Below are 24,779 nucleotides of genomic sequence, written 5' to 3' on the forward strand. Positions count from 1 at the left end.
TTTTTTAATTTATTATATTATTAATATATTAATATATATTATATATTTATATTTACTATATTTATCATTAATGGTTTATTATTGTTACAAGACATGAAATTATATGCTATCTCTACTCAAATTAATTAACATTTTTATTAATTTGATTTATTTTTTTTGTGACACTTTTAGTACAAATTGTTATTCAAATTAGACAAAATGTTAACTATTTGAGAATTTATAGGACACTTAGAATTTTAAATTGAATTTTAATTGCAAATTTTTTGGGTCTTTTTTTGTAAATTTTTTTATTCAGCATTGCGATCATTTTAATCGCAGCTGTCTTATTTTTTGTATAGTGAGTGTTATTAATATTTCGAGTAAGTACAATTATCGGGTTATTGAATTTATTTCCATATTCTGAGACATTATTATAAATATAATATATACGTTTTTAGAATACGGAGAGGAAATTTTTTTGGAAAATTCTGATGAATGTTTGGAAAAATCTTTCTAAATATAAAAAAGGTGTGTTTTCTATTAAAAAATTTCAAAATATAATTTAATTTTTACGATTATTATAAGCAGGCCATGTCTAAGATACATTATTTTAAAATTTAATATATTAAATCTATTTTCGCATTTCTTTTTTGATTATTTTCTCAAAAGAAGATTTTGCTAAATAAGAATTAAAAATCTTATAAATTACTTTTCGTTTAAACATTATTTCTAAAAAACAATAGTTTGTTTATCTTACACATGGCTTTCTTTGTTTATAATTTTTATGCTCTGAACTCCAAAATTTTAACAAAATATTGTTGAAAATTTTTTTATAAATTATTATTATTGGGTAATAACGGTTTAGAAAAGAAGGTTACAAATTATCATAATTAGTCATTTTTTATGACTTCCATTAAAAATATACAAAAATTAATCATAATTATTAATGCAATTTTTTTTTTTTACTTTAAAACAATCTTTATTGTTATATTTTTATAACAATTTATATTTTATAATTATATTCATCCATATAATTAAATTATATATAATATAATTTTATTACTATAATATTATTATGTAATTATTTTATTATAATTATTTTCATTATAATATTAATTATTTACAAATAATATTACTGTGATATTTATTTTTTGGTTAAAAATATCTTTGAATTTTATTTTTCATAATTTTCATGACTTTTGATAAAATTTCTTCTCATATTTATAAATTATTTAAAAGATATAATTAATTTATTTATATGATTGGAATTGTTTTATATTGAATTTATTTTCTCGTTATTGTTCTTCATTTTAATCATTATCATTATTTTTCTCATTATTCAGGTGGTTTTAAGATAATTTTTTGGTTTCAACTTGTTTTTTTTTTTTGGAAACAATTTTGATTTAGAATAGGAAATTTTTGAGAGTTGTAAATTTTTGCTTCTTATACTGTGCTATTTGAAGGTCGAGGTAAAATCGGTTCGAAAGTTTCAAATGGCCAAAGATCGTGGGTGGTCCCTTAGCGGACGTGGTTGTGTGTGGTCCTCGCTGGGGTCGGGTATGGTTATGCGGGATGATGGCTGCTTTCGTGTCTTGGAGGATGAACGACGCTTTGTGTGCCAACTATAACCTGCGACGCTTGTATAGTCAAGTCGCAAAGTGAAAATTGTGTGTGATTTTTCAAAAAAAAAAAAAAAAAATAGTGGCAAAGTTTCATCGATTATTTTATCGATGGATTTCTTTTTTGATCAACAATGCAACTACGCATGCACTTGTTTGAAAGCCGTTGTTTTTTAAGTGACCACGTGTTGTTTTATTTTCAAATTCCAATGGATATGGAGATAAAAACACATTTGCGATGAGACTGATTAAGTGTTTAAATTAATAATATTTTGGCTTAAATAACATAAGATTTATCGTAAGTTTAACAATATTTTATATTTAAAATATTTTGGAGCACTTTATTTTTATTCTTCTTTTCTTGAAAACTATTTTTATCAAATGGAGTTGTATATCTATATATAAATTTTTTATTCAAATTAATGATTTTATGAAGTTTTTAAGAAACTTGTAGTCGATTTTGTTAAAAGTATTTATGATTTTTTAAAAATAATAATAGAAAAAGAGAATGGAAATATTTGATTTTTTTTTTTTTTTGGAAAATGATTTATATTTTTTTTTTCTTTTTGCAGACGATGTACTTACTATACTTATTTTTAATTTTACTCGGATTTAATGGGAATTTTGCACAAAGATATGAAATGTCCGAAAGTGAATCGTGGAAGGAATTGGAAAAGATGAGTCGCGACAGAGATGAGAGATACAGACATTCATTAATGAAATCTGATTACACACATTCTGGAGAATATTCGAATTGCACGAGAAAATCGAAATGCATCTATACACCGGGAAATTATCTCACTTGTATGGGATCAATGCTTCCTTATGCAAAAACATCCTTCGATCTTATTCCTCAATATTCGTTTGAAATGATTAAGGTGTGTAATAAGAATCAGGGAAACCTTTTATAAATCCTAGAGTCAAGTTTCAAAGAAAGTTTTTAATTCGATTGTAGCTTATTGATTTTTTTTTTTTTTAAATAATTTTATTATTGTCATTTTTGGTTTTTTATATTCTTTTTCTTTTCTACATTTTTGAAAACAAAAGAAATTATTGAAAAATTAAAAAAAAAATAACGGAAAGGTCTTTATAAAATTTCTTCAAGTCTTTTTTAATTTCAAATTAATTATTTTTTTATTTTTAGGACAAATTATTAGAACTCCAGGCATTGAGACACATTCCAAAATGTTGGGCTTTTGCTCAATTGTTGATTTGTTCACTTTTTATGCCAAATTGTTATGATGACAATGTTTATTTACCAACACAAGAAGCTTGTCGAATGGCAATGGGTCCATGTCGTGCAATTTTGAATCATACAATTTGGCCAAATTTCATAAGATGCGATGATACAGTTCTTTTTCCAACGGGTTGCAGTAATTTTCATGAACCAAGAGATATAAAATTTAATAATACTGGAAAATGTTTGGAACCACTAATACCAACTGATAATAAACTTGCATTATTCGACGATATCGATGGTTGTGGTATGCCATGTAATAATCCTCTATATTCAAACGATGAACATAAACAAATTCATTCTTTTATTGCATGGGGAGCTGGAATTTGTTTGGCATTCAACTTTTTTGCAGTGGTAAAATTCTTATTTTTTTGTCAATTATTAATTAAATTAATTTATTAAATTATTTTTATTAATTAAAATCAATTATTACAGATGACGTTCATGGTTGATTGGAGAAGTTGTAATAAATATCCGGCGCTTGTGATATTTTATATAAATTGTTGTTTTATGATGTCGTGTATTGGATGGTTGATTCAATTTTCACCTGGAAATCGTGATGTTATTGTTTGTAGAAAAGATGGAACTTTAAGGATGGGTGAACCAAGGTACTATTTTAAATTATTATTATTATTATTATTATTATTCAAAGGAAAACAAAAATAGAAGTAGTGAATTTTTTTAATTCGCAGCACATTGGTCAGTTTTGCATTTTTATTGGGTACTTTAGATAATGTGTAATTGTCTTCCAAGGATAAAAGACTAGACATTGTTTATTTATTCATTACATGTTCATCATCGCGAGAATTTTTCACCTTTCAATTTTTAATAACTAATTATTTATTCTTTCGGGTCTTTCATGATTCTAAAAATATTTTAATAATTTTTTGTGATTTTAGATTCATTTGTGTATTTCAATTAATTTTAAACTAATTTTAATTTATTTGAAATGAAATTTTTGGAATTTTAGAATATTATTATTTTGAAACGGGAGTTTTTTTTGCATTATTTAATGTTTTTTTTTTATTTGTTTTTCAGTGGAGGAAATCTATCATGCGTGGTTGTTTTCGTGATGATTTATTATTCATTAGTGGCGTCAATGGTTTGGTTTGTTATTTTAACATACGCTTGGCATATGAGCTTTCAAGCATTAGGAAAAATACAGGATAAAATTGATAAACAAGGAGCATATTTTCATCTTATGGCATGGTGTATACCACTTATGTTAACTGTCACTATAATGGCAATAGGTGAAATTGATGGCAATAGTGTGACAGGAATTTGCTTTGTTGGATATTTTAATCATATAGTGAGGTATTGTTTTTTATTGGGACCATTAATGTGTGTCCTATTAGTTGGTGGATATTTTTTAACGCGAGGTGCGTATTTATTTTTTTCAAATTTGTGTTTAAAAAAATGGAAAATTTATGAAAATAAAATTATTATTTATATTTGTTAATTTTCTTTTTTTCAGGATTAATAACGTTAATTCAGTTGAAAATTGGAAGTCAGGATATTATATCAGAACATGCAAGTTCAAAAATTCGGGAAACTATCGTGAGAATGGGATTATTTTCAGTATTTACATTTACTGCGATATTCGTTACAATTTATTGTCATATTTATGAATTTAATCATTCTGATGAATGGAAACAGAGTTTCAAAAAATTTATGATGTAAGAAACAATATTTTTAATGTTAAATTTATAATCGTTTTGTGTTTTTATTGATGTACGTAAAACATTTTTTTTTTTTAGGTGTTCGATAACAACCAAATATTCAAATGTCTCAGACTGCAAAATGGATTCACGTCCAAGTCTCGCGAAATTGCAACTTCATTTATTGAGTCACTTTTTCGCTGGTATTTTAATGTCGTCCTGGGTTTGGACTGGATCAACAGTTGATATTTGGATTCGTTTTTTTCGGAGGTATATAAATTAATTATTATTTTTTATTTAATGAATTTTTAATTAATTAAAATAATTAAATGTTTAGTTAAAAATATTAATTAAATGTTTAATTGAAATTAATTTTTAAAAAATTTAATTAAATATTTAGTTTAATAGTAATAAATATTGGAAAATGGGAACTTGTTTTAATTTTTTTTGTACTATTCAGTCCGACTGTTTTACAGGGTATTCAATCGCGAGTTAGAAGAGCCGATAAAACTAAAGAAACACAAAGTCATTGCACAGGCGTTTGCTAAACGTAAAACATTCAATAATGATGGACGTTTATCAATTAGTTTTTGTAATTCACATGAGGATCCAGTTGGATTAAATTTTGATTTAACATCAGTTGCATCACAACCATTGAGTTCAACATGGGCAGCTGCATTACCAAAATTAGTAACACGTCGTGGTGCTGTTGAAAAATTATTCTCATCTGGTTCTGTATCGAGTAATCGAAGAAATTCAGTTGATTCGGAAATAATAAATTATCGTTGGTCTGTTGAATCGCGACGTAATTCACTTGATTCACAAGTCTCAGTGAAATTAGAGGCAACAAAAACAACAAGAAAAGTTGGTGGTTCACGTAATCGACGTGAGAAAAGAAGACGTGATTTTGGTAAATCACGAACACAAAAAGTTGGTCCATTATTTCGTCGTGGTAGTACAACATCACAAGAAAGTCAATTGGGTGCACAAATTTTAAGTACATTGTCAAATGGCTGTGTACCTGCAATTCAAATGCCAAATATGAATAGACGTCCAGCATTTATTGGACATGATATACCACGTTTAATGGATCCAAAACATGCTGGGAAATTGTTTCCATTTTTATTGCCGAGCAATAGTGGAAGTGAAGAGAATTTAAGTAGTGAGGAAAAAAATTGGAGTTCACAAACAACAAAGGAAATGAAAAGTTTAGAAGTGGATAATGTGCCAAAAGAAGAGGAACAAGAGGAAGAGGAAGAAGAAGAGGAGGTAGAGGAAAGTGAAACTGATGAAGAGACGAAAATGTTGGATAATCCTGAAGAACCACCAATTGAACGAAGTAAAAGTAAAACTAGCGATAGAAGTTATAATCATGAGAGTGGACGACGTAGTATTGAAAGTCGAAGAAGTAAATTTAATAATATTCAAGATGAGACAACATTGAAACTTTATCTTCAAGATTCTAGTGATATTAAAAGTAAAACAGAGACTGAGGTTAAGGATAATAATAAAAAAGGAGGAGGAGGCGCTATTGGTGATTTAGCATCAAATTTAGTTCCATTTTGTCAGGAAATGGGACGTAATCAAAATGAAGCATTGATGAATGCAAGAGAAATTGCAACTCAAACTTCCGTTCCTCTTGATATTCTCGAAATGGAAGAATTAAAACAAAGTATCGATGAGATTATTAATAATCGAAAAAAGACTTGAGAAATAATTTTTAATTTTTCCTCTGAAAAATATACTTTTCGGTAGAAAAGAAAATTGTTATTTTTTTTATAGGAAGTTTTTAATACTCAAAACTCGATTACGTAAATTTACGTAGTTCTCTAGTGTGTCAGGTTAAAAATTTGAAAGACTTGACAATTTTTATCCTTTTCTTTTTTAATAGAAAATTTCTGATTTTTATACAAAAGACCTCTATAGATTTTTATAGGGAGAGACTTTTTTTACAATTTTTTATGTGTAAGATTATGTATATAAAAAAACATGAGATCGAATATTGAATAAAATGTGTGTATTTATAAAAAGAGATTTTTTGAGATCATTTTACATATGTGTAGACAATAAGCTCTTTCTAAATTGATACAATTTAGTTTTAAGAATTATTTTTACTTAATATGATTGGGAATATTTTTTTTATTTTATGTAACAATTAATTTTCTTAATTTATTATTTTTTCAGAGCTTGATTAAAAATTTGCTTTTTCTTGAAAAGCCATAACTTGATTAAAAATATTTCATTGAAATATTGAAAAATTAAGTAACTCAATAATTTCAATTGAACTGCCATTTAAAACTATTTAATACTACTATATTGATGTTTAAAAAAAAAAATTTTCCTGAGCACTTTTTAAAAAATTTGAAATATTTTTTTAAAAATTGAATTATTATTATTAAAATTATTCTTTCAATTATTCAATGATATTTTATTTTATTCACGCAGTAACTTGAATTTGTGTTTTGTATGCAAAATAACTGCGGAGCAAGATTATTATCTTCATTTTGATTTTTTCTTCTTACTGACTTTAGTCAAAGTCTTTCGAGTATTTCCTGTAATAAAAAAAAAAATTCTATAGTTAATAGAAAAAAACACATAGTCAAATGTGAAATTTTATTATAATTTTCAAAATCAAATCTGAAATTCATAATCTATTTGAAATAGAATTTTTATTAAAAAAAATTTTAATTCCTTAATTTGTAATTTTTTTATTTTAAATTTAAATCGAATTTTTGAATTGAAATTTGATTTAGAATTAAATTAAAATTTTTGATGAATTAGAAATTGAAATGTACATAAAATTGAAATGCAATTTTGAAAATTAAAAATTAAAAAATAAAATTAAACATTTTTAATTTATAATTTTGAAAAGAGCCAACACCAAAGACAATATCTAATACACAGGCAAATATATAACAATACAGTAAAAAAAACCATCAACCAACATAGGTTTTTATTTCTAAAAAATAGAATATACATTATAAAAGTTTACTTTCTGAAATATCCCTTTATTTTATTTTTTCTATATATAAATAAAAATTGAGAGCAGGCATGTCAAATTCCTTAATAGTTATTTAACTATTGACAATAAATTACAAAACAGAATATAAACGCAAATTAACAAAGTTTATTATCTAGATGTAAATTATATATATACACATTCACAATGGACATTTATTTTCAACAATTTGTACAAAGATAGACAAGCTTAATATCTAGCACAGCATTCAGAAATTAGAAAAAAGGCAGTAAAATAAATGACTTTAATCAGGCATTCTTGAAAAAAAGAATAATAATTTATGTACAGATAAAATATATAATAGAGACGTTTAGGCAGTGAAGGGATTTTTTTTTTAATTCAAGAGATGAAAAATATAATCTACGATTATATTTCTATTGAGATTCCTTTAGTGTATATTATAGTTATTATTATATATATATTTTTTTCAATTATTTTGGTCGATTCGAATTGATCTGGTTTTCTTCTTAATCGTACTTCTTTGGATTTATTTTATAGTGGACGACGAAGAAATTTATTTATTTATTTAGTTTTTGAGATGTAGTCCTCCTGATGATTTTTCTTGCTTCTACATTTTTGAAACTGGTATCTCTGTCTGAGTGTATTTTTTACCTACACCCCAGTACAAATACCGATGCTTTAGTTTTTTTTTTTGAAAAATTAAAATAGAAAAAAGTTCCCAATATCGGCTACTGTCTATTTATATACCAAAACATGCATTTTCAAAATTTTCTTGTTGAAATTCTTTTTTTTTTATTTCTATATGATTTTAATAAAAAAAATTGTAATAATTTGAAAAATTAAAGAAAATGCCTCTAAAACTATTTTGTAGGATTCAGAAGATGATTCGAAAAAAATTTGTGAATGTTTTCTTTGAACAATATCTGATTTACAGGCAGTTTTCTTTAATTTTGAAAATTATTTTCATAAGATTAAATGTTAAATTAATTAAAATTATTTTCTATATTGAATTTGAGATATTTTACACATTTTATTTGTGTGTATATATTTACAAAAAAGATTGTTTTTTTTACAAGAAAATTAGAACTATATAGGTATATAGTGTCATGCATTCATCAAACTATAGGCAGAAAGCGTAGATTTGTAAAATGTAAAATCTAATTTTAAGTTGCATTTTTTTGAGAATTTTTAATTTTTTTTACTTTATCAGAAAACGTCTTATACACTGAAAACAATTTATTTGATTTGTAAAATAAATATTTACTTGAACCAAATAATTTTTATTTGAGCCAAATAAACTGTATTTGAACCAATAATTTCTGTATTTGAAACAAATACCATTTAATTGACTCGAAAATTATTTGGTTTAAGTAAATATTTATTTGTTAATAAAGTAACCGATTATTCGAATCAAATATAATTTTGTTTTTCAGTGTACTTTGAGATTTATTTAATTTGCATGTTTTAAAATAGGATTTTTATTTTACTGTTTGTAAAAAAAATCGAAGATTAGATATATTTGTGTGTTGAGGGGGTAAAAAAAAGCTGTATAGTATTTTTTAAGCTTCTGTACAGGAAAATAGACAAATAGTATTCACCACCACCGTAGAGAGTAGAACGCGTGTAGACATCACCAGGAGGTGATAATTGGCGAGGCTACTTGGCTTTCATATGAGATTTTTGATGTTTGAATTGATCGTTACCCCAGACCAGATGATTCAATGTTTCTCCAGTGAAGTAGAGTATTACTGTAAATAACAGTAATACTACAATAAAGGCTATCCTCAACGGTAGAATCAAAACTTCCATCACAGGGTAGACCCAAATTCCACTCTTCATGTAAATCACATGCATCCTGTAAATTTTGCAGTTATTAAGAAAAATTTCCTTTAGATTTCTTGAATTAAAATAATTATTTTAATTCTGATTAAATTTTCTTTTTTAATCTCTTTCATTATAATATTTTTTTGTTCCAAATATCGTCCACTTATTAGATAGAATGAATTATTATTTGTAGATATAATATATAGAATCAGTTGTTTATGTACAAAAGGTATTTTAATTTATGATTTTTGGAAATTCCTCATTTATTCGAAAATAGAGATGACGCTATCAATTTTTATTTGACGAAACTTACCAAACTAAATAGGTGAGCATAAATAAAAGAAGTCCTCCGAGGCCTTGTATTCGTTTAGGATATTGTCGAGGTGCTATAAAAATTTCTATAACTGTCGTCACTACAATTAGCGTGTGCATTAAATGATTCAGCCATGATGGAAAATAGGGATCCAATGCCCTTGGCAAAACTAATTCACGATCAACAAACATTAGAGACCAAAATGTAACACCTACAAACTGAATTTTAATTAAATTAGGATCACATTTTTAATAAAAAATATTACATATTTAAACATTTATCAAAAAAATTAATTCTTCATTTGAGAAGATTAATTTATTTTCCTTTTATGGAAGAATGGGATAGATACTCAAATCAAATTCTGTTTATAATTTTTCTTACAATTAGTGAAAGTTTCAACAATTTTATTTTTATCTTTTTTAACAATTAAAATTTCCAATTGGATAAAGGTTAAAAAATTTCTGAGATTAAAAAACAATTCCAGTGTAACAACTTAAAAATTGTATCGTCTCTTAATTTCAATAATTTTTTATATTGAAAACAATTTTTAATAGTTAAAAAATAGCTCAAAAATAAAATTATTTATACATTCACTAAAAGACTTTTTTATTATTGCCTTCTGACTCAATAAAATATAAAGTTTTGACTTTTTGATTTGACTGTCTATCCAATTCATCGTAACAAATTATACTTTTCTCCAATATGTGAAACACTTTAAAAAAATAATGTTAGCTATAAAGTTAAAAATATATTATTTATCTTGAAAATACATACCATACCAACGGGAAAACTTAATGCAGCATGAAAAAAGTCTTTCAATCGTCGAATAAATGGAGTTTTTTTTGGACTGCTTTTATTTGTTCCATACACATCATTTAACATACAGATGAAAAAGAATATTGATTGCAGAATCTGTATGAAAAAAACAAAAATTAACACAAAATTAGAATAAATAATTAATATTGTTTGATAAAAAAAAATTAAATTATTAGTGTAAATAATTATATAATTTAATTACTTAACAATTTTTTAATAAATATATAAAAATAATTTTTTAATTGAAGCGACATATATATGCATGAGTTAATAAAATCTAATATTCTTGCATTTGCATTTTGCGAGCAAAAGATAAGAATTCAGGTTTTGTTTAATAACTGTCTTGTGTGTTTGTAATAAAATATGATGAAACCGCAAATTAAGAGGTACACATTGCCGTTTTATTATAAACTTTCAGAGTATTGTATTAAGATGCTGTGTTATTATATATATAGACTTTTTGCCTTTGTTTTCTAAGTAAATTAAATAGTTTCATTAAATTACACGCTGTTGACTCTTATTTCAGATGGTTTCATTAGTTTATGAAACTATAATTTATTTTCAGTTAACCAATATAAATATCAACTATTGCTTAATATAAAATATTATCCTTCTCGAAATTAGATATTAACCAATTATAATTATTTATATATATCATATTTAATGATTTGTTAATAATATAAGAATGTTTTGTTTTAAATAAATAAATTATTATATACTTTTTCATGAAAATTAACTTTAAGATATATGGAATTAATTAATTATTATTATAATTAATTTATCCATCATTGTCACAGTAATATCTTATATATAAGCTTTTACTATAGTCAGATTTCAAAGGTCTCCCATAGCACACAGTTTTCACTGTTACATAAATAGACAGTATCACATGTATGCAATGAGAAAAAGTATAAATTACCACTTTAGAATCAGTAATATTGCAAAGAAAACCGGATTGTCAACATTTATTTTTTTTAATATAAATTTCTTTTTTATTGAATATATCATCTGCTTTCTTTAAATATTAATTTTTAAACAAATTTCAATCTTTAAATTAGGAAACTTTATGTTAATAAAAAATATGAAACGATATTGTTACACAGACAAAATAACTGATTCATATATATGTTGCTTCAAATAATTATGTTTAATTTGATATTTAATAAAACATATATTTTATTAAATTATTTAATTATTTTTATACATCATAAAGAAAAGATTTTTATGTAAAGAGGTAAAATAAGGAAAGAGATTAATTTAATTTTTTATATTTTAAATATTGTTTAATTGTAACTGTAGATATCAGTTATTGTTAAAAATTACTTCTCTTGTTTTATTTTAAATAATATTTAATAAAAAAAAATAATAATAATTGAATTTTAATAAGGAAATAGTATATTTAAATGGTAAAAATTTTCTTGTAACTTTCTTGTTCATTTTTTACTATCGAACATTTTTAATTATTTCTTTAAATTAATAATTTACATTTAATTTAAAATAAATACTCTTTTAAGTATTTATATTGATAATAGAATCTCCCGTAGATAATTTTCAGAATAATAATAAAACCAAACCAAAAAATGTTAACGAATTGTTTACTAATGTAAATAAGAATTATATTATGAATTAAAATTTGAGATACGATTTTATTATTCCGAAAATTAGCTACTTTTATATGATAGAATGGTTAACAAAAAACAAGTTTTCCTTATCAAAAGAAATTGTTGAAATTTTAACAGTTTTTTTTTGTTTAAAAAAAATGTTAATATTTTAATAAAATTAATTTTTTAAAGTCAAATTAATTTATTTTTTTTTAATAATAGAAATTTTCAAGTAATGAATTAATATGAATTTTTTTATTATATTATAAAGTTGAAAGACAAGTAAATGAGTATTTTTTTTTTAATTTAATACTAACCGCATCCCAAAATGTGAGGAATTTAAATTTTCCACCATAAGCACCATGTGTTCTACCAGCCTCTTTTGGTATAATGACATGAGCATAATCATAATAAACTCCAAATGCAAAAAGTACACATGCAGTTGCATGGAAAATAATGTAGAAGGTTTCTTTCATTTTTGACACTGTGTTTTGAAATTATTAATTTTTAAATCTCACTTTTGAGATGTATATATATATTTATAAGTACTATAAAAAATTGTCTTTTTTATACTACATATTATATATATATACATGAAAAAAATTTACTTTAAAAATTAAAAAAAAAAAATTTTTTTTAAATAAAAATATAATATGAATTTACAAAAAAAAAGACGCGAATTGCAGACCGTAAAAACTACTCCTTTTATTTTAATTTTTTTTTTACATTGCTGGCGTCAAAATTTAGTCATCATATTTTTATGTATCATCATTCAACCTTGAAAATGTTTTTTTTTATTTTTGAATATTAATTTGGAAAATAACTTTTGTGGTATTCATGTGAATATATTATTTGTGGAATATTATTATATTTATACTATTTTATATTATCATCTCTTATATTGAATTATAATTATATTATGTTATATTATATATAACAATAAAATTATTAATTGAACATTAATAAATCTGGATAAAGATCGTTTGAAAATTTCGCTAATTTCTATTAAAATGGTATTTGCAAAAAATATTTGAAATAACATTTGAAGTGAGAATAAATCTACCGTAAATGGGATTTTAATTACTTTTTGAAATCCATTTTACTCAGTTAATATTATTCATAGTTTAATTATGTGCAATTAACACTTTTCAATAATAACTGTGTTTAAAAAGTATTTTCAAAATTTTGTCTAAAATTTACTATAATAGGAGTATCATGCAGATTATTATATAATAGATATCTTTCAGTTTCTTGACCTTTCGTAAATATGCGAGAAGATTCTTTGCAATACTGATGTCAGTGTTAGTTTTTTTTTGTACTTTTTTTTCTCTCTCTTTCTCAATTATTTTTTGCTTCTATTTTTTTTGTGACTAAAATGCAATCCATTTGAAACGTCTTCCTTCGTCTTATGAGAACAATTTTTCTTTCGTAAGATTGTAATAAACTTATCATAAAACAATCACGAAAGTTATTGGCTAATGTTTACCGCGCACACGTTTTTAGATTGTATATTACTACACGGTTTACATTGTAAACATAATGAAATTTCACAGCAATTTTAAAGGAATTTTTATTTGAGAAAATATTTAACTATAATTGTATAAATATATATATATATAAATATAAGTTACTAATTGAGCATAGTACAATTTGAACAGAAAAAAAAATCAGACTAATTTTAATTGTTTATTATGTGTCAATAATTGATTAGAATCTTTCTTTTCTTTTTTTCCTTGTACATAATGAAAAGAAAATTATTAAATATAAATTAATTTTACAATATTTTCAAAATGTGATAAATACAAAATATTTCTTTAAGAAATTCTTTATAAAAAGGAAAGAAGAATAATTATATTTGTAATTTAAAAAAAAATTATTGTAAGAAAAAAAATTTAAGTTTGTTTTTTTAATTTTTGGAATTATTTTTTTATTTTTTTCTGTCTTATGGACGTTCCTCCCTATTGCAAACTGGTTTTTGATCCCCTTAAATTTTCTTTTTCTTATTTCTTGTTCTGTTCATTCTTCACTATAACTGAATCTCAGTGTAGTCTTTTAACGAGTATCTAATTTTTTGCAATCTTTGGTTAAAATGAATATTAGTTATTAGAAAAAAATGTTTATTATTAAACAAAGAATTATTTATTTGACGAAGGTTTTTTTTCTATAGTATTCTCTGGATTATTATTATTTTACATTATATAATTATTACAATTTTTTCCAATGAAAATTCCTTTGAAATTAAATCATTTTTTTCTCGTATTTCTAATTTTTTTGTTTTTTAGTTAAACAAATTGTTAAATATTTACATTCACGTATTTTCGATATAGGAGCCATCTGATTCTTAGGTTATAAACAGATAATAATGTGCCCTACCTACCAAATCAATACTCGTGTAATTTAAAAAAAAAATTTCTAGAACTCGATATTCTAAATTTTCAATTTTGCATCTGTTATCTTTATTATTCAAGATTTTTAAATGTAATTTTTTTTTATCCAGTGTACTAGTACCATACGAGTATATATTGATAATAAAAAAATTCACTATACTGAAAATATTGCACATAATTTTTTTTTTTTGCAACGATCTTTATCTTGAAATTTTATTCTAACATTTGCAAACACACATATACACAATTCCACTAAAAAGAGGATATTATCTAATTTTTACAAGAGACATTTTTTTCCTCTCTTTTCTATATTTAGCACCTTTTTTTTAATATCACAAATTTTTTTCGTCTATTTTTAAACAAGAAATTAATTTTTTATCATTTGATGTGTGGCATTTGTCCACGTGTGTAATGTAACGTGTTCAATTACCACACAGGAAATGATGTTTTTTTTATCACGTTTCGCGCTTCATAAGGTATATAAAATTCACACAACCTATCTTGTCGGGGGCCGGTGAGTAACTGACACTGTGTAGTTAGTGACAGGGAAGAGGGGAAAAAAAGAGCTTTTAGGTTGGCGTATATATTTAAAAGAAAGTGTGGGTGTATGAAAATAGAAATGTAAAATGTATATGTATGCATCAGATGTTGAGAGATAACTGATAACAATTTTGACTGCAAGTCATTAATCTAGTATCACTTTTTTTTTAATTTAATCAAATTGTTATTGAACAAAATTTTTTTCACCTTGAATTATTATCATTTAATTGAATTTGATTTTTATCAGTTTTCATTAGTAATCAAATTTTTATGTCAATAAATTTACATTCAAAATTTTCATTCAAATTTTGATTTAGCCGAATTTTTGTTTAAAAGAATTTTTATTTAACCAAATTTGCATTCAATAGAATTTTCATTTTATCAAATTTTAATTTAACCGAATAATTTGTTTCTGAAAAGATTTTCAAGGAATTTTCTTTGAACCAAATTTTTATTTAACCGTATTTGTTTTTGATTCAATTTTTATTTAGCCAAATTTTCTTTTAAGAAAATTTTTTATTTAACCGAATTTGTTTTTTGACCCAATTTTTATTCAGTCGAATTTTCTTTTAAGAAAATTTGTTATTTAACCGAATTTGTTTTTGACCCAATTTTTATTTAGCCGAATTTTTATTTAACCAAATTTTAATTTTATTTTCTGAAACCATTTTTGAAACTTGTATTTCTTCTATTTTCTTCTCGAAAGAATTTATTTAAAAAATTCTAAGTCTATTTTAAAAAAATTTTTTTTAATAAATTTTCATCGCGCAAAAAAGAGCATATAACTCCCAAGGAATTTAGAGAGTAAACAATATTGTTATTTGTGTTTACACTATACACGCATATAAAACTTGCAAAATAAGAAAGTTTATAAATGATAATGAGAAAAATATAATGTTATATTGAAGAAATCGATTTTTTTTTTGTTCGAATTAATTTGATTTGAATGTTGACGGAAATGCGGTGAATATATTTTCTTATAGCTTATAGAACCTGCCTCTCTAGAAACTGAATATTGCAACATCGAAAGATATATATCTAGTACATATGAACAGTGTTCGTATAGATTATATGCGGAAATTCTTATGTTACCCGCGCCGATGTCTTCGCGGTTTCACTTGGCTTATTTCATTGAATTATTCGATCAATTGATTCACATTCCATACGTCAAACAATATATATATATAAACAGTCATTCAACTTGATTAAAAATAATTGATTGGTGTTTGCATTTTATTTTTCATTACAATGCATTCTTTTCGTACATTGTTCGTATATTGTTCTTATTTATTGACGATATTTTGTTAATATATGGGATGGACAGTAAAATCAAAAGTTAGTCCAACTCTTTCTTCTTTGTAACTCAAAATAATTGAAAAGTGTGTTTAGTGAAAGGGTAAACAATTTAATTTTTGATAAATTTCTTAAAAAAATCAAAAATGATTAAATAACACATAAAATTGTGAAGCTTATAAAAGTACGATTATGACTGAAACTATAAAATCATTCGGTTACAACCAGAAAAAAGATTTCTTTGACAAATTTTTCTTTCATACAATGAAAATTTATTTGTTTCAAACAAATTATCTTTGATTCAAAAAAAAATTATCTTCGTTTCAAAGAAATTTTTTATTTAATTCAAATAAACGTTTCTTTCTCCCTATATCAATGTTAGAATTTCTTTGATTTAATGCAAAAATTTCTTTCATTCGAAGAAATTTTCTTTGAAACTAAGAAGCTTTTTTTGATTCAAAGAAATTTTTTTTTTTAATGAAAGAAAACAAGTCAAAGATATTGGTTTCTTTAAATCAAAGAAATCTTTTCTCTAGGTATATATGTTACTGCAATCGTTTCTTAATCTTAGAAATTTTTAATTTTTATTCAAGGGCAATTTATGTTTCAAAATGTCAAAAAAATAAAATTGTTTATACTTTCACTGAAAACTCTTTTTAAAAATTATTACTTTTTGAATTAAAAATAAGAAAATATGAAGTTGGACTAACTTTTGATTTGATTTGTATATCCCATTCTTTCTTGGTTGTGATTCGATAATTCTTTAAATTTTGGGGTGTATTTCTTCTTGTATATAGGTTTTTTTACCCAATTGTTGTTAAAAATTTTCCTGATTGATGAGAATTTATTTTCATTTCCTGCTATTCATTAACATATTGTATAAATACTCATAATGAAGTGAGAAATTTTTTTCATATAATTTTGAAACTGAATTTGATCTGAGTCAAAATTTAAAGATAAAATATGAAAAATTTAAGATTAAATAAAGTTCTCTAATTAATATACAATAATGATTGATTTTGAAACACTTGTGTCTTTAGGAATGAAATTTTGAATATATTTGATATATTAAGCAATAAAAATGAAATACATGATTGGAGAAAGCTATGTATGTGAGAAATATTTTAGAAATTAAAAATGAAAGCAATTTTAGCAAGTTTAATCGATCTAATATAGTTATTTTAGTTTTTATATTTGGAAAAATGTTAAAATTCGTAAATGAATTTTCGAGACAAAACATTCATTTTTATACATTTCTTTATCTTTGCATATATAATTTAAGTATTTCAGAGTAAGGTCAGTTACATTTTTTTAAAAAAATATTTAAAACTCTTTCATAATAATTGCCAGAGTAAAATCGGTTATTTTTAATATAAAAAATTTTTTTTATTTAGTTCACGATAAAATATTTTGCATTAAAATATGTCTGTAAAATGTGTCATAAAATATTGATTAATTGACTGTAAAAGTGGGTCAAATTTTTCTTACTTTTATGGGAAAATGATTTAATTTAATTTTTATTATTTAAAAATTAAAATGGAAATTCAATTCTTTCAAAATGAACTAAATTAGTTATAATGATAAATCCATTTGAATATTTGCTATTAGCATTTTGCCCGAAACTATTTGTTAACAATTTCTAACGTATATATATATATTATATAATGTTTAATGAGTGTGTATAGCGTAATATACTAAACTGTGTCGGTTTATGTGCGTAACCAGTAAGACAACTACTTTATATCAGGGACGTGCATGTGTAGAATATATACTTTCAAAAAAAAAGTAAACTAAACCTTGAATGAAGAAATCGTAATAATGAATATATATTTCTGAAAAGGATGGTAATTTTTTTTAAAAATACATTCTTTTTTTTATTCTTTGTTCTTTTTATTAATACAATAAACCTTGGACAATTTAAGTACCCATATCCTTTCGTATGTGTGGAATTTACATTTTATGCATATATTTTGTTTATTTTAGATTAAAAAAAGAAACAGAAATAGATTAAAATATATATTTTCTGGTTAATGCAGAATTTGAATATTCGATAGAATTATAATTTTTTTCTATTTTTATTTGAGACAAGTAAAATTTTATTTTGTAATTTTGGTTTTAACTAATTTTATTTGAAATATTTATTTATTGTGAGACATATTTTTTCTCTGAATTATGTATATATTTTGTATTAGAATATTGAATTTATGAAAGTAAATTATGTAATCGTGGTTATTACTTTTTCAATTTGAAACAAAAATTATTTAATATATTATTATAACTTTTTTTGGTATTTTTTTTATTGGTTATTATTTTATATAGATCTATGCAATTGTTGTTTAAATTGTATATAATGAGATTTTTTTAAAAATAAATTTTATGTGTTTTCCAAATAGTACATATAAAATTTGGAAGTATCATAAAAATTATTAGTTTTCATAATTTGTGTTATTGTTGTAATCGCATATAGAAAAGAATAGTTTTATTTCTCAATACTTTTTTTTATTCATTTATTTTCAAATTGATAAAGAAAAAGAAAGAAAAATTGATGAGATAGTATTACTAAAATGCTCGAAAGCCATTATGACATAACTTCGAGTTATGTGAGTTATATGACAAAAAAACGAATTACTGTGTTTTGTGTATATCTAGGCTATTGTGTCACGAGACGTTTCATGACCAGAGATTCAATTCTTTTTTTTGTTTTTAAATTGTTGTTAGGGATTATTATTTAATTATTAATTGTTTGATTTTGTTAATTAATTAATAATTTATATATTATTATTATTATTATTAATTTATTAATTAATCATTCATACATAATAAGAAAATAATAATTAATTAATTGTTGTTAAAGTTCAATTTTTATTGTTGTAATTTATTTATATTAATAAATCTATTTTTATTTATGTAAAAAATTATTATTTTTATTAAATTTTTTGTTTTATTAATGTAAAATCAGAATTATGTTTGATAAATAAATAAATAAGTAATTGCAATATTTAAAAATAGAATCACTTTTTCAATTATGACTTTACTGATACATGTTAAAGTAAATATTTAATGAGATATTAAAGAAGTTAAAATTTGCATATGTTTTGTAAATGTATAACACACATATATATTTTTACAAATATTGTGCTAAAACAATTTATTAGTTATTGATGAGAGGAAACTAATTTCTAATGTAAAGAGAATAATAATTTTGAATATACTTACCACATTCCACACAGTGAGGTACTTAAATTGGCCAGGATCGAAATGTTCGGTACTTTTTCTTAAAAATGGTATATCCAGAATAAAGAAAGCATAATATGCCGTGAATACATATATTCCGGACATTGCCATGTGGATTAAACAGTAGGTTGTAGAAGACATTTCTTTGGTTTCTGTAATTGCAAAAGAATCTTCAATAAAAGTGAAATCGAGTTATTATGAAATCTTTTTTTTTTTTTTTTAGAATTTTAATTTCAAGGCTAAATCGTAATATTGACTATATGTATATAGTTTGAGACAAAAGTTAATGTACACACCTTTTTTTTCTTTTCTTTTATAATTTATTATTTAAAATACATTGTTTTCTAATTAATTAATAATTTTTCAAAAAAACAAAATTTCATATATTAATTATTTCTAAATGCACTAAATCAATAGTGAAAAAATTATTTTGATTAAAATGAAACAAATTTTGTTTGTCTTGCAAAAAAATTTTATTATTTTTTATAGAGTAAGCAAATTTTTGTTTGAGACAATAAAATTTGAATTTTTCTAATCAAATATGTTTTGTAAAGTAGAAAAAAGTGTTTTTTGTTTTATAGAATTTTTGCAGTCGAAATAACATAATTATATATAATTAAAACAAGTGTAACATATATATATATATATATATATATATATATATAAAACTTTGATTTTATAACTGTGAAAGGAACCGGTTATGGAAATGTATACATTTTATTCTGTCTCAAGTTCAAGACTTCAAATAGTGCATTGCCTCTAGACAACTGACAGACTCACGTGACGTGAAAATTTTAATTTTGCAACGAGAATTTTTTTTCTGATTATTTTATCCAGATTTCATAAATATTTGAATTATTTTTTGTTCCCTTGGATTAAACATTTTTTTTTATTTCAAGTAAAAGTGGTATAATTTTTTTTTATGATTTCTTCATTTAAAGGTATATAATTAGTCAAAGTTAGAGTATATAAAACAATGATGTAATAAAAGTACAATGGATGAATTAATAATAATAACAATAATAATTAAATTAGTAAGGTAAACATAATCAAATATTATGAAATGGAAGCAAAAATGTCGAAATAATAAAATGTAATAATATAATAATACTAAAATCATACTAAAATCATACTAAAATAATAATAATAAAACAATAAAAAAAAGTAATAAAATAAAAAAACATAAATATATCCAAATAATAAAGCAATAAAATGAAAAAGTCATTAAAAAATAATTCAGTTGCCTTCAATTAAAAAAAAAAAAAAACATAAAAAAGATACCAGATGCTATAAGAGGTTAAGGACATTTTTGATAAAAAAAAATGTGCTAATGACTATTGTCTGGGCGATAATTATATCACATTTTTTTACATGACCTGAACCTTAGATTGACTTCTCGATTTAGAAATTATCAAATTGAAATGAAATGCATAAAATTTTTGCTTCTTTTGTATGTGTCAATTTAAAATTTACTTATTCTTTTTTAATGACTATTAATTTCTACTAATAATTGTTTATTAATTATATCAAAAAGTAAATGATACAAATTACTGTATTCTATATGTTAAATTATCAGAAACATGTTTTAACCTATTTTGACCTAAAATAGAGATAAAATAAATTAATCATGATGAATTGAAGTTTATACAATGATTATTATATAGATTGATTCGGAGTTCATAGTCTATATATATGATGTTCATAAAAAAAAATTACTAATGATGACAGCATTAATCATTTTGATTAAAAACAAAATTTTTCATTATAGACATAATATAAATAAGAAAACAATGATTATTTATCATATTGTAGTACTTTATTATATAGTAAGAAGGAAAAATCTTATTTTATTTGAAACAAATTAAATATTTATTTTACTCTCAGATAGATTTTTAAAATTAAATAATTTTTCATAAAACTTAAAAAAATAGTAATCAATTAAATTCTTTATGTAAATAACAAAAAGTTTTTTAATTAATTATTTATGATTATGAAAAACAGTATAATAAGATATTGAAAAGAAAACGAAGATTTTGTTCGTTGATTTCAGTATTTCCTTTATCATGATCAATTTATTGTCTAAGCGAATTATGTTAATCAGGATGAATTGCATATAATGTGAGATACACGTGACTTACAATATAACTTAAAATTGAATAAAATCACACCTATTTTTTTAATTTTCAATTGTAATTTAAATTTTATTCTAAAGTTAAAAAATTTTTATATATATATATAATTTTAATTTATTTTTTAAATAAATAAATTATATTTATAAATTATTATTATTATTAAATTATTAGTTATAATTGTAAATTTTTTTCAATTAAAATTAAATTTAATTAATATTATTACATTGTATTAATATAATGTTAGAAATTTATATATAGATTCGAAATATACATAAAATTTTATCAGTTGATAGAACGAGTAATGATGATCGAGCCCATGAACTTCACACACTGAACGACAAATTGTAACTAATTATTAATTGCAAGACAGTACGGACTTAAAAACGTAACCATGACAATTCGATGATGTCATCTATATAGAAATAGTATATAGGGTATCTAGATACATTAATAAATAAATTAATAATGATATATAAATATATTTAAATAATAAAAAATAAAATTTTAAGAAAAATTAATTAATCATTGAGTTAATAACTAATTAATTAAATTATTGATTTGTTTAAATAACTTTTATATTTTGTTATTAAAATAAATACTAAATAAATGGATTATAAATTAATTAAAATATATACTAAAAAATTTATTTATATAAACAATATTTGTACAAAATTATAAAATGATTAATAATTAAATTATTTGATTGAGAATTTTTTTTTGTTTATACAAAAAACGATGCGCTTTCTTGATAATTAAATACTATTTTTATTAATAATTTACAAAAATTAATGTTGATTAATGTTATACAATTATATTTTTGTTCATTGTTTTAAAAATGAGATATATTTAATTTGTGTGAAATTTTTTTAAATTCAAATCGATTTATACCAATTTTCATATATAAAATATTTGTTTTTTTCATTCATAAGTATTTAATGAAAGGGTTGAAATTATATTGACCTGCGCTTTTGAATGCGCATACTCACTTGTCAGTTTTTTGTTATTTTATATATATTTTTTTTATGTTAAAAGAATGGCACACAGGTTTAAAAAAAAAATGATTTTGTATAAAAAGAAAATTCTCACACGACACCTTTTTGTTGAATTACTCTTATTGTAACTTGACACGAACTGACAAGTGCGGTAAAGATGTATACTCTTAACAGGATGCTTTGCAAAAAAAATGATTGTGTCTGCAGCGCCCCTCTGACAGTGAACAATATTAGTACTGCACAGTCATGATTTTCAATTCGATGATAGCTTATCAGGATGTCTGTCTATCTCTAAATTCCAATTTATCTTAAAATATTTCACAAAATAAAGGTCAATTTAGGTTAAATTGATGTTCTCAATTTTTTTCTTTTACTTTTTAAATCGATAGTGATTTAATTAATATTTGAAAATCAATTTTTTTTTTGTTTTTCAAATTTTGGTTTTTATGAACTAATTAAAATTTTTCTTATCAAATTTTTGTTTCAATTAAAAGTATATTTTAACTTAAAAAATATTTTTAATTGAATCAACAAATATGATATAAGTTAAATGAAAAATTTATTATTATTAACTGAATGAATAGATGCTTTTTTTATATTTTCTGTATAATGGAAAGTTTTATCTTTTTATAAAAAATTTTAAATATTGAGAAAAAACTTAACGATGAAAATGAAAAATCATGAATAACATGTCTTAAACTTATATTTATTTAAAGGAGCAAAAAAAGTTGATTTTAATTTACATTCTATCATGCATGACATATTTTCCAATCATTAATATGTTTTACGATTCTATTTTTTTATTATTTAAACTATTAATGAAAATTTATTTATAAAAAATTAATTACAATGTTTATTTAAAATATTTATTATTTAATATATTTCAAATTTTATTTCTAATAAATATTTATTAAAATGATACAAATAAATAAAAAATTGAATTTCAAGTGTTAATTGTAAATGATTATTTGTTAATTTTAATGTTGTGTAATAATTAAGAATAATAATAATAATTTTCTTTTAATTACCATTAAAAATTAACAATTACATTTACAATTAATAAAAAATATTAGCAAACTGCACTAAAAAAAATTATGTGATTCAAATACATTATTTGACTATTATCAAATAAATATTTACTTGAACCAAATAATTTTTATTTGAATTAAATAAATTGTATTTGGACCAATAATTTATGTATTTGAAACAAATACCATTTAATTAACTCAAATGATATTTATTTAATGCAAATTAAATATTTATTTTATAAATAGTGAAGTAACCGATTATTTGAATCAAATAAATATTTTTTTCAGTATAAGACATTATTTTAAAAAAATAGTGAATTACCGTTTATTTTTCAAATGATTTTTGTTTTGTTTTGTTCATTAACAAATAATGAAAACTGTAATTTTTTTAGATGTGAAAAGTTTCTTTCATTTACCAACTAAGTTGGTTCTTGTCTGTGATAAAAAGTAGTATTTCTATCAGTGTCTTGGGTGGTGGTGACCTCTATTATCAAGTCTGATAATCAAAACTGCATTTTATAACTTTATGTACGATTTAAAAGTTAAAATTTATATTTAAATTTTTGTTGTCTGTAAATATTTAAAAAATATTGCTGGAAAAATTTATATATTTTTTAAAATATTTAAAATGATTTAAAATTTTTTAGTACAAACATTTTTAAAAATTATTTTAAATTTTAGATAATTTAAAATAGAAGCATAATTATTAATAAATATATATCTTTGAATTTCTTTAAAATTTCTGTTTAAAATATTGCATTATAATTCGTATATCCTTTAAAATAGTATTGACTATTTATACGAACAAAATTGTATAATAAATGTTGATTGTTGAATAATGCATTTTTTATTGTCCGGAGACGATATTTTTTTTTTATAAAAATGAAGATTATCGTTTCCTAATAAGTAAATTGTATTTTCTTATGTATATTATGAATAATTCTGATGTGACGAAATATCTCGAACTTTGGTTTTTTACTTTTTAGTTCCTTCATTGCAACCTTGCACTTTCAATTGTAGGCGAGAGAGAATGTACAAAGTTCGATGACGAATGTGTATTTTAGAGTATATATACATATATATATATATAAAGCCGGTAAATAAAGGATCAAAATAGCATTGACTTTAATTTCAGGGACGATTTTT

At 22.5% G+C, this 24,779-nt stretch overlaps 2 protein-coding genes across 16 annotated transcripts; one reads left to right on the plus strand and one right to left on the minus strand.

Moving 5' to 3' along the window:
* The first annotated feature begins 1,286 nt into the window (after window positions 1–1,286).
* On the plus strand, window positions 1,287–6,527 carry LOC127282217 (protein smoothened). Its single transcript, XM_051306356.1, has 8 exons — window positions 1,287–1,896; window positions 2,171–2,476; window positions 2,743–3,189; window positions 3,271–3,443; window positions 3,874–4,214; window positions 4,310–4,511; window positions 4,593–4,763; window positions 4,970–6,527. Exons 2-8 carry the CDS (start codon window positions 2,174–2,176, stop codon window positions 6,201–6,203), a joined length of 2,871 nt encoding a protein of 956 aa, XP_051162313.1. The 5' UTR covers window positions 1,287–1,896; window positions 2,171–2,173; the 3' UTR covers window positions 6,204–6,527.
* LOC127282222 (androgen-dependent TFPI-regulating protein-like) lies at window positions 6,494–22,843 on the minus strand. Of its 15 annotated transcripts, XM_051306377.1 has the most exons (7): window positions 14,845–14,939; window positions 14,734–14,763; window positions 12,345–12,511; window positions 10,385–10,522; window positions 9,611–9,828; window positions 9,177–9,328; window positions 6,494–7,045 (listed from the first exon to the last, which is right to left on the minus strand). In XM_051306377.1, exons 3-7 carry the CDS (start codon window positions 12,501–12,503, stop codon window positions 6,993–6,995), a joined length of 720 nt encoding a protein of 239 aa, XP_051162334.1. In that variant the 5' UTR covers window positions 12,504–12,511; window positions 14,734–14,763; window positions 14,845–14,939; the 3' UTR covers window positions 6,494–6,992. The 15 variants fall into 15 exon arrangements, 12 of the variants coding, with proteins under 12 accessions (XP_051162334.1, XP_051162335.1, XP_051162338.1 ...); XM_051306378.1 differs by lacking the exons at window positions 12,345–12,511; window positions 14,734–14,763; window positions 14,845–14,939 and adding exons at window positions 19,464–19,633; window positions 22,707–22,843; XM_051306381.1 differs by lacking the exons at window positions 12,345–12,511; window positions 14,734–14,763; window positions 14,845–14,939 and adding exons at window positions 19,464–19,633; window positions 22,700–22,802.
* Between the last annotated feature and the right edge of the window lie 1,936 nt (window positions 22,844–24,779).

The sequence above is a fragment of the Leptopilina boulardi genome, unplaced genomic scaffold (genome assembly GCF_019393585.1).
Source record: "Leptopilina boulardi isolate dan_hultmark-lab unplaced genomic scaffold, ZJU_Lbou_2.1 LbouV2_291, whole genome shotgun sequence".
In the NCBI taxonomy this organism is placed as follows: Eukaryota; Metazoa; Arthropoda; class Insecta; order Hymenoptera; family Figitidae; genus Leptopilina; species Leptopilina boulardi.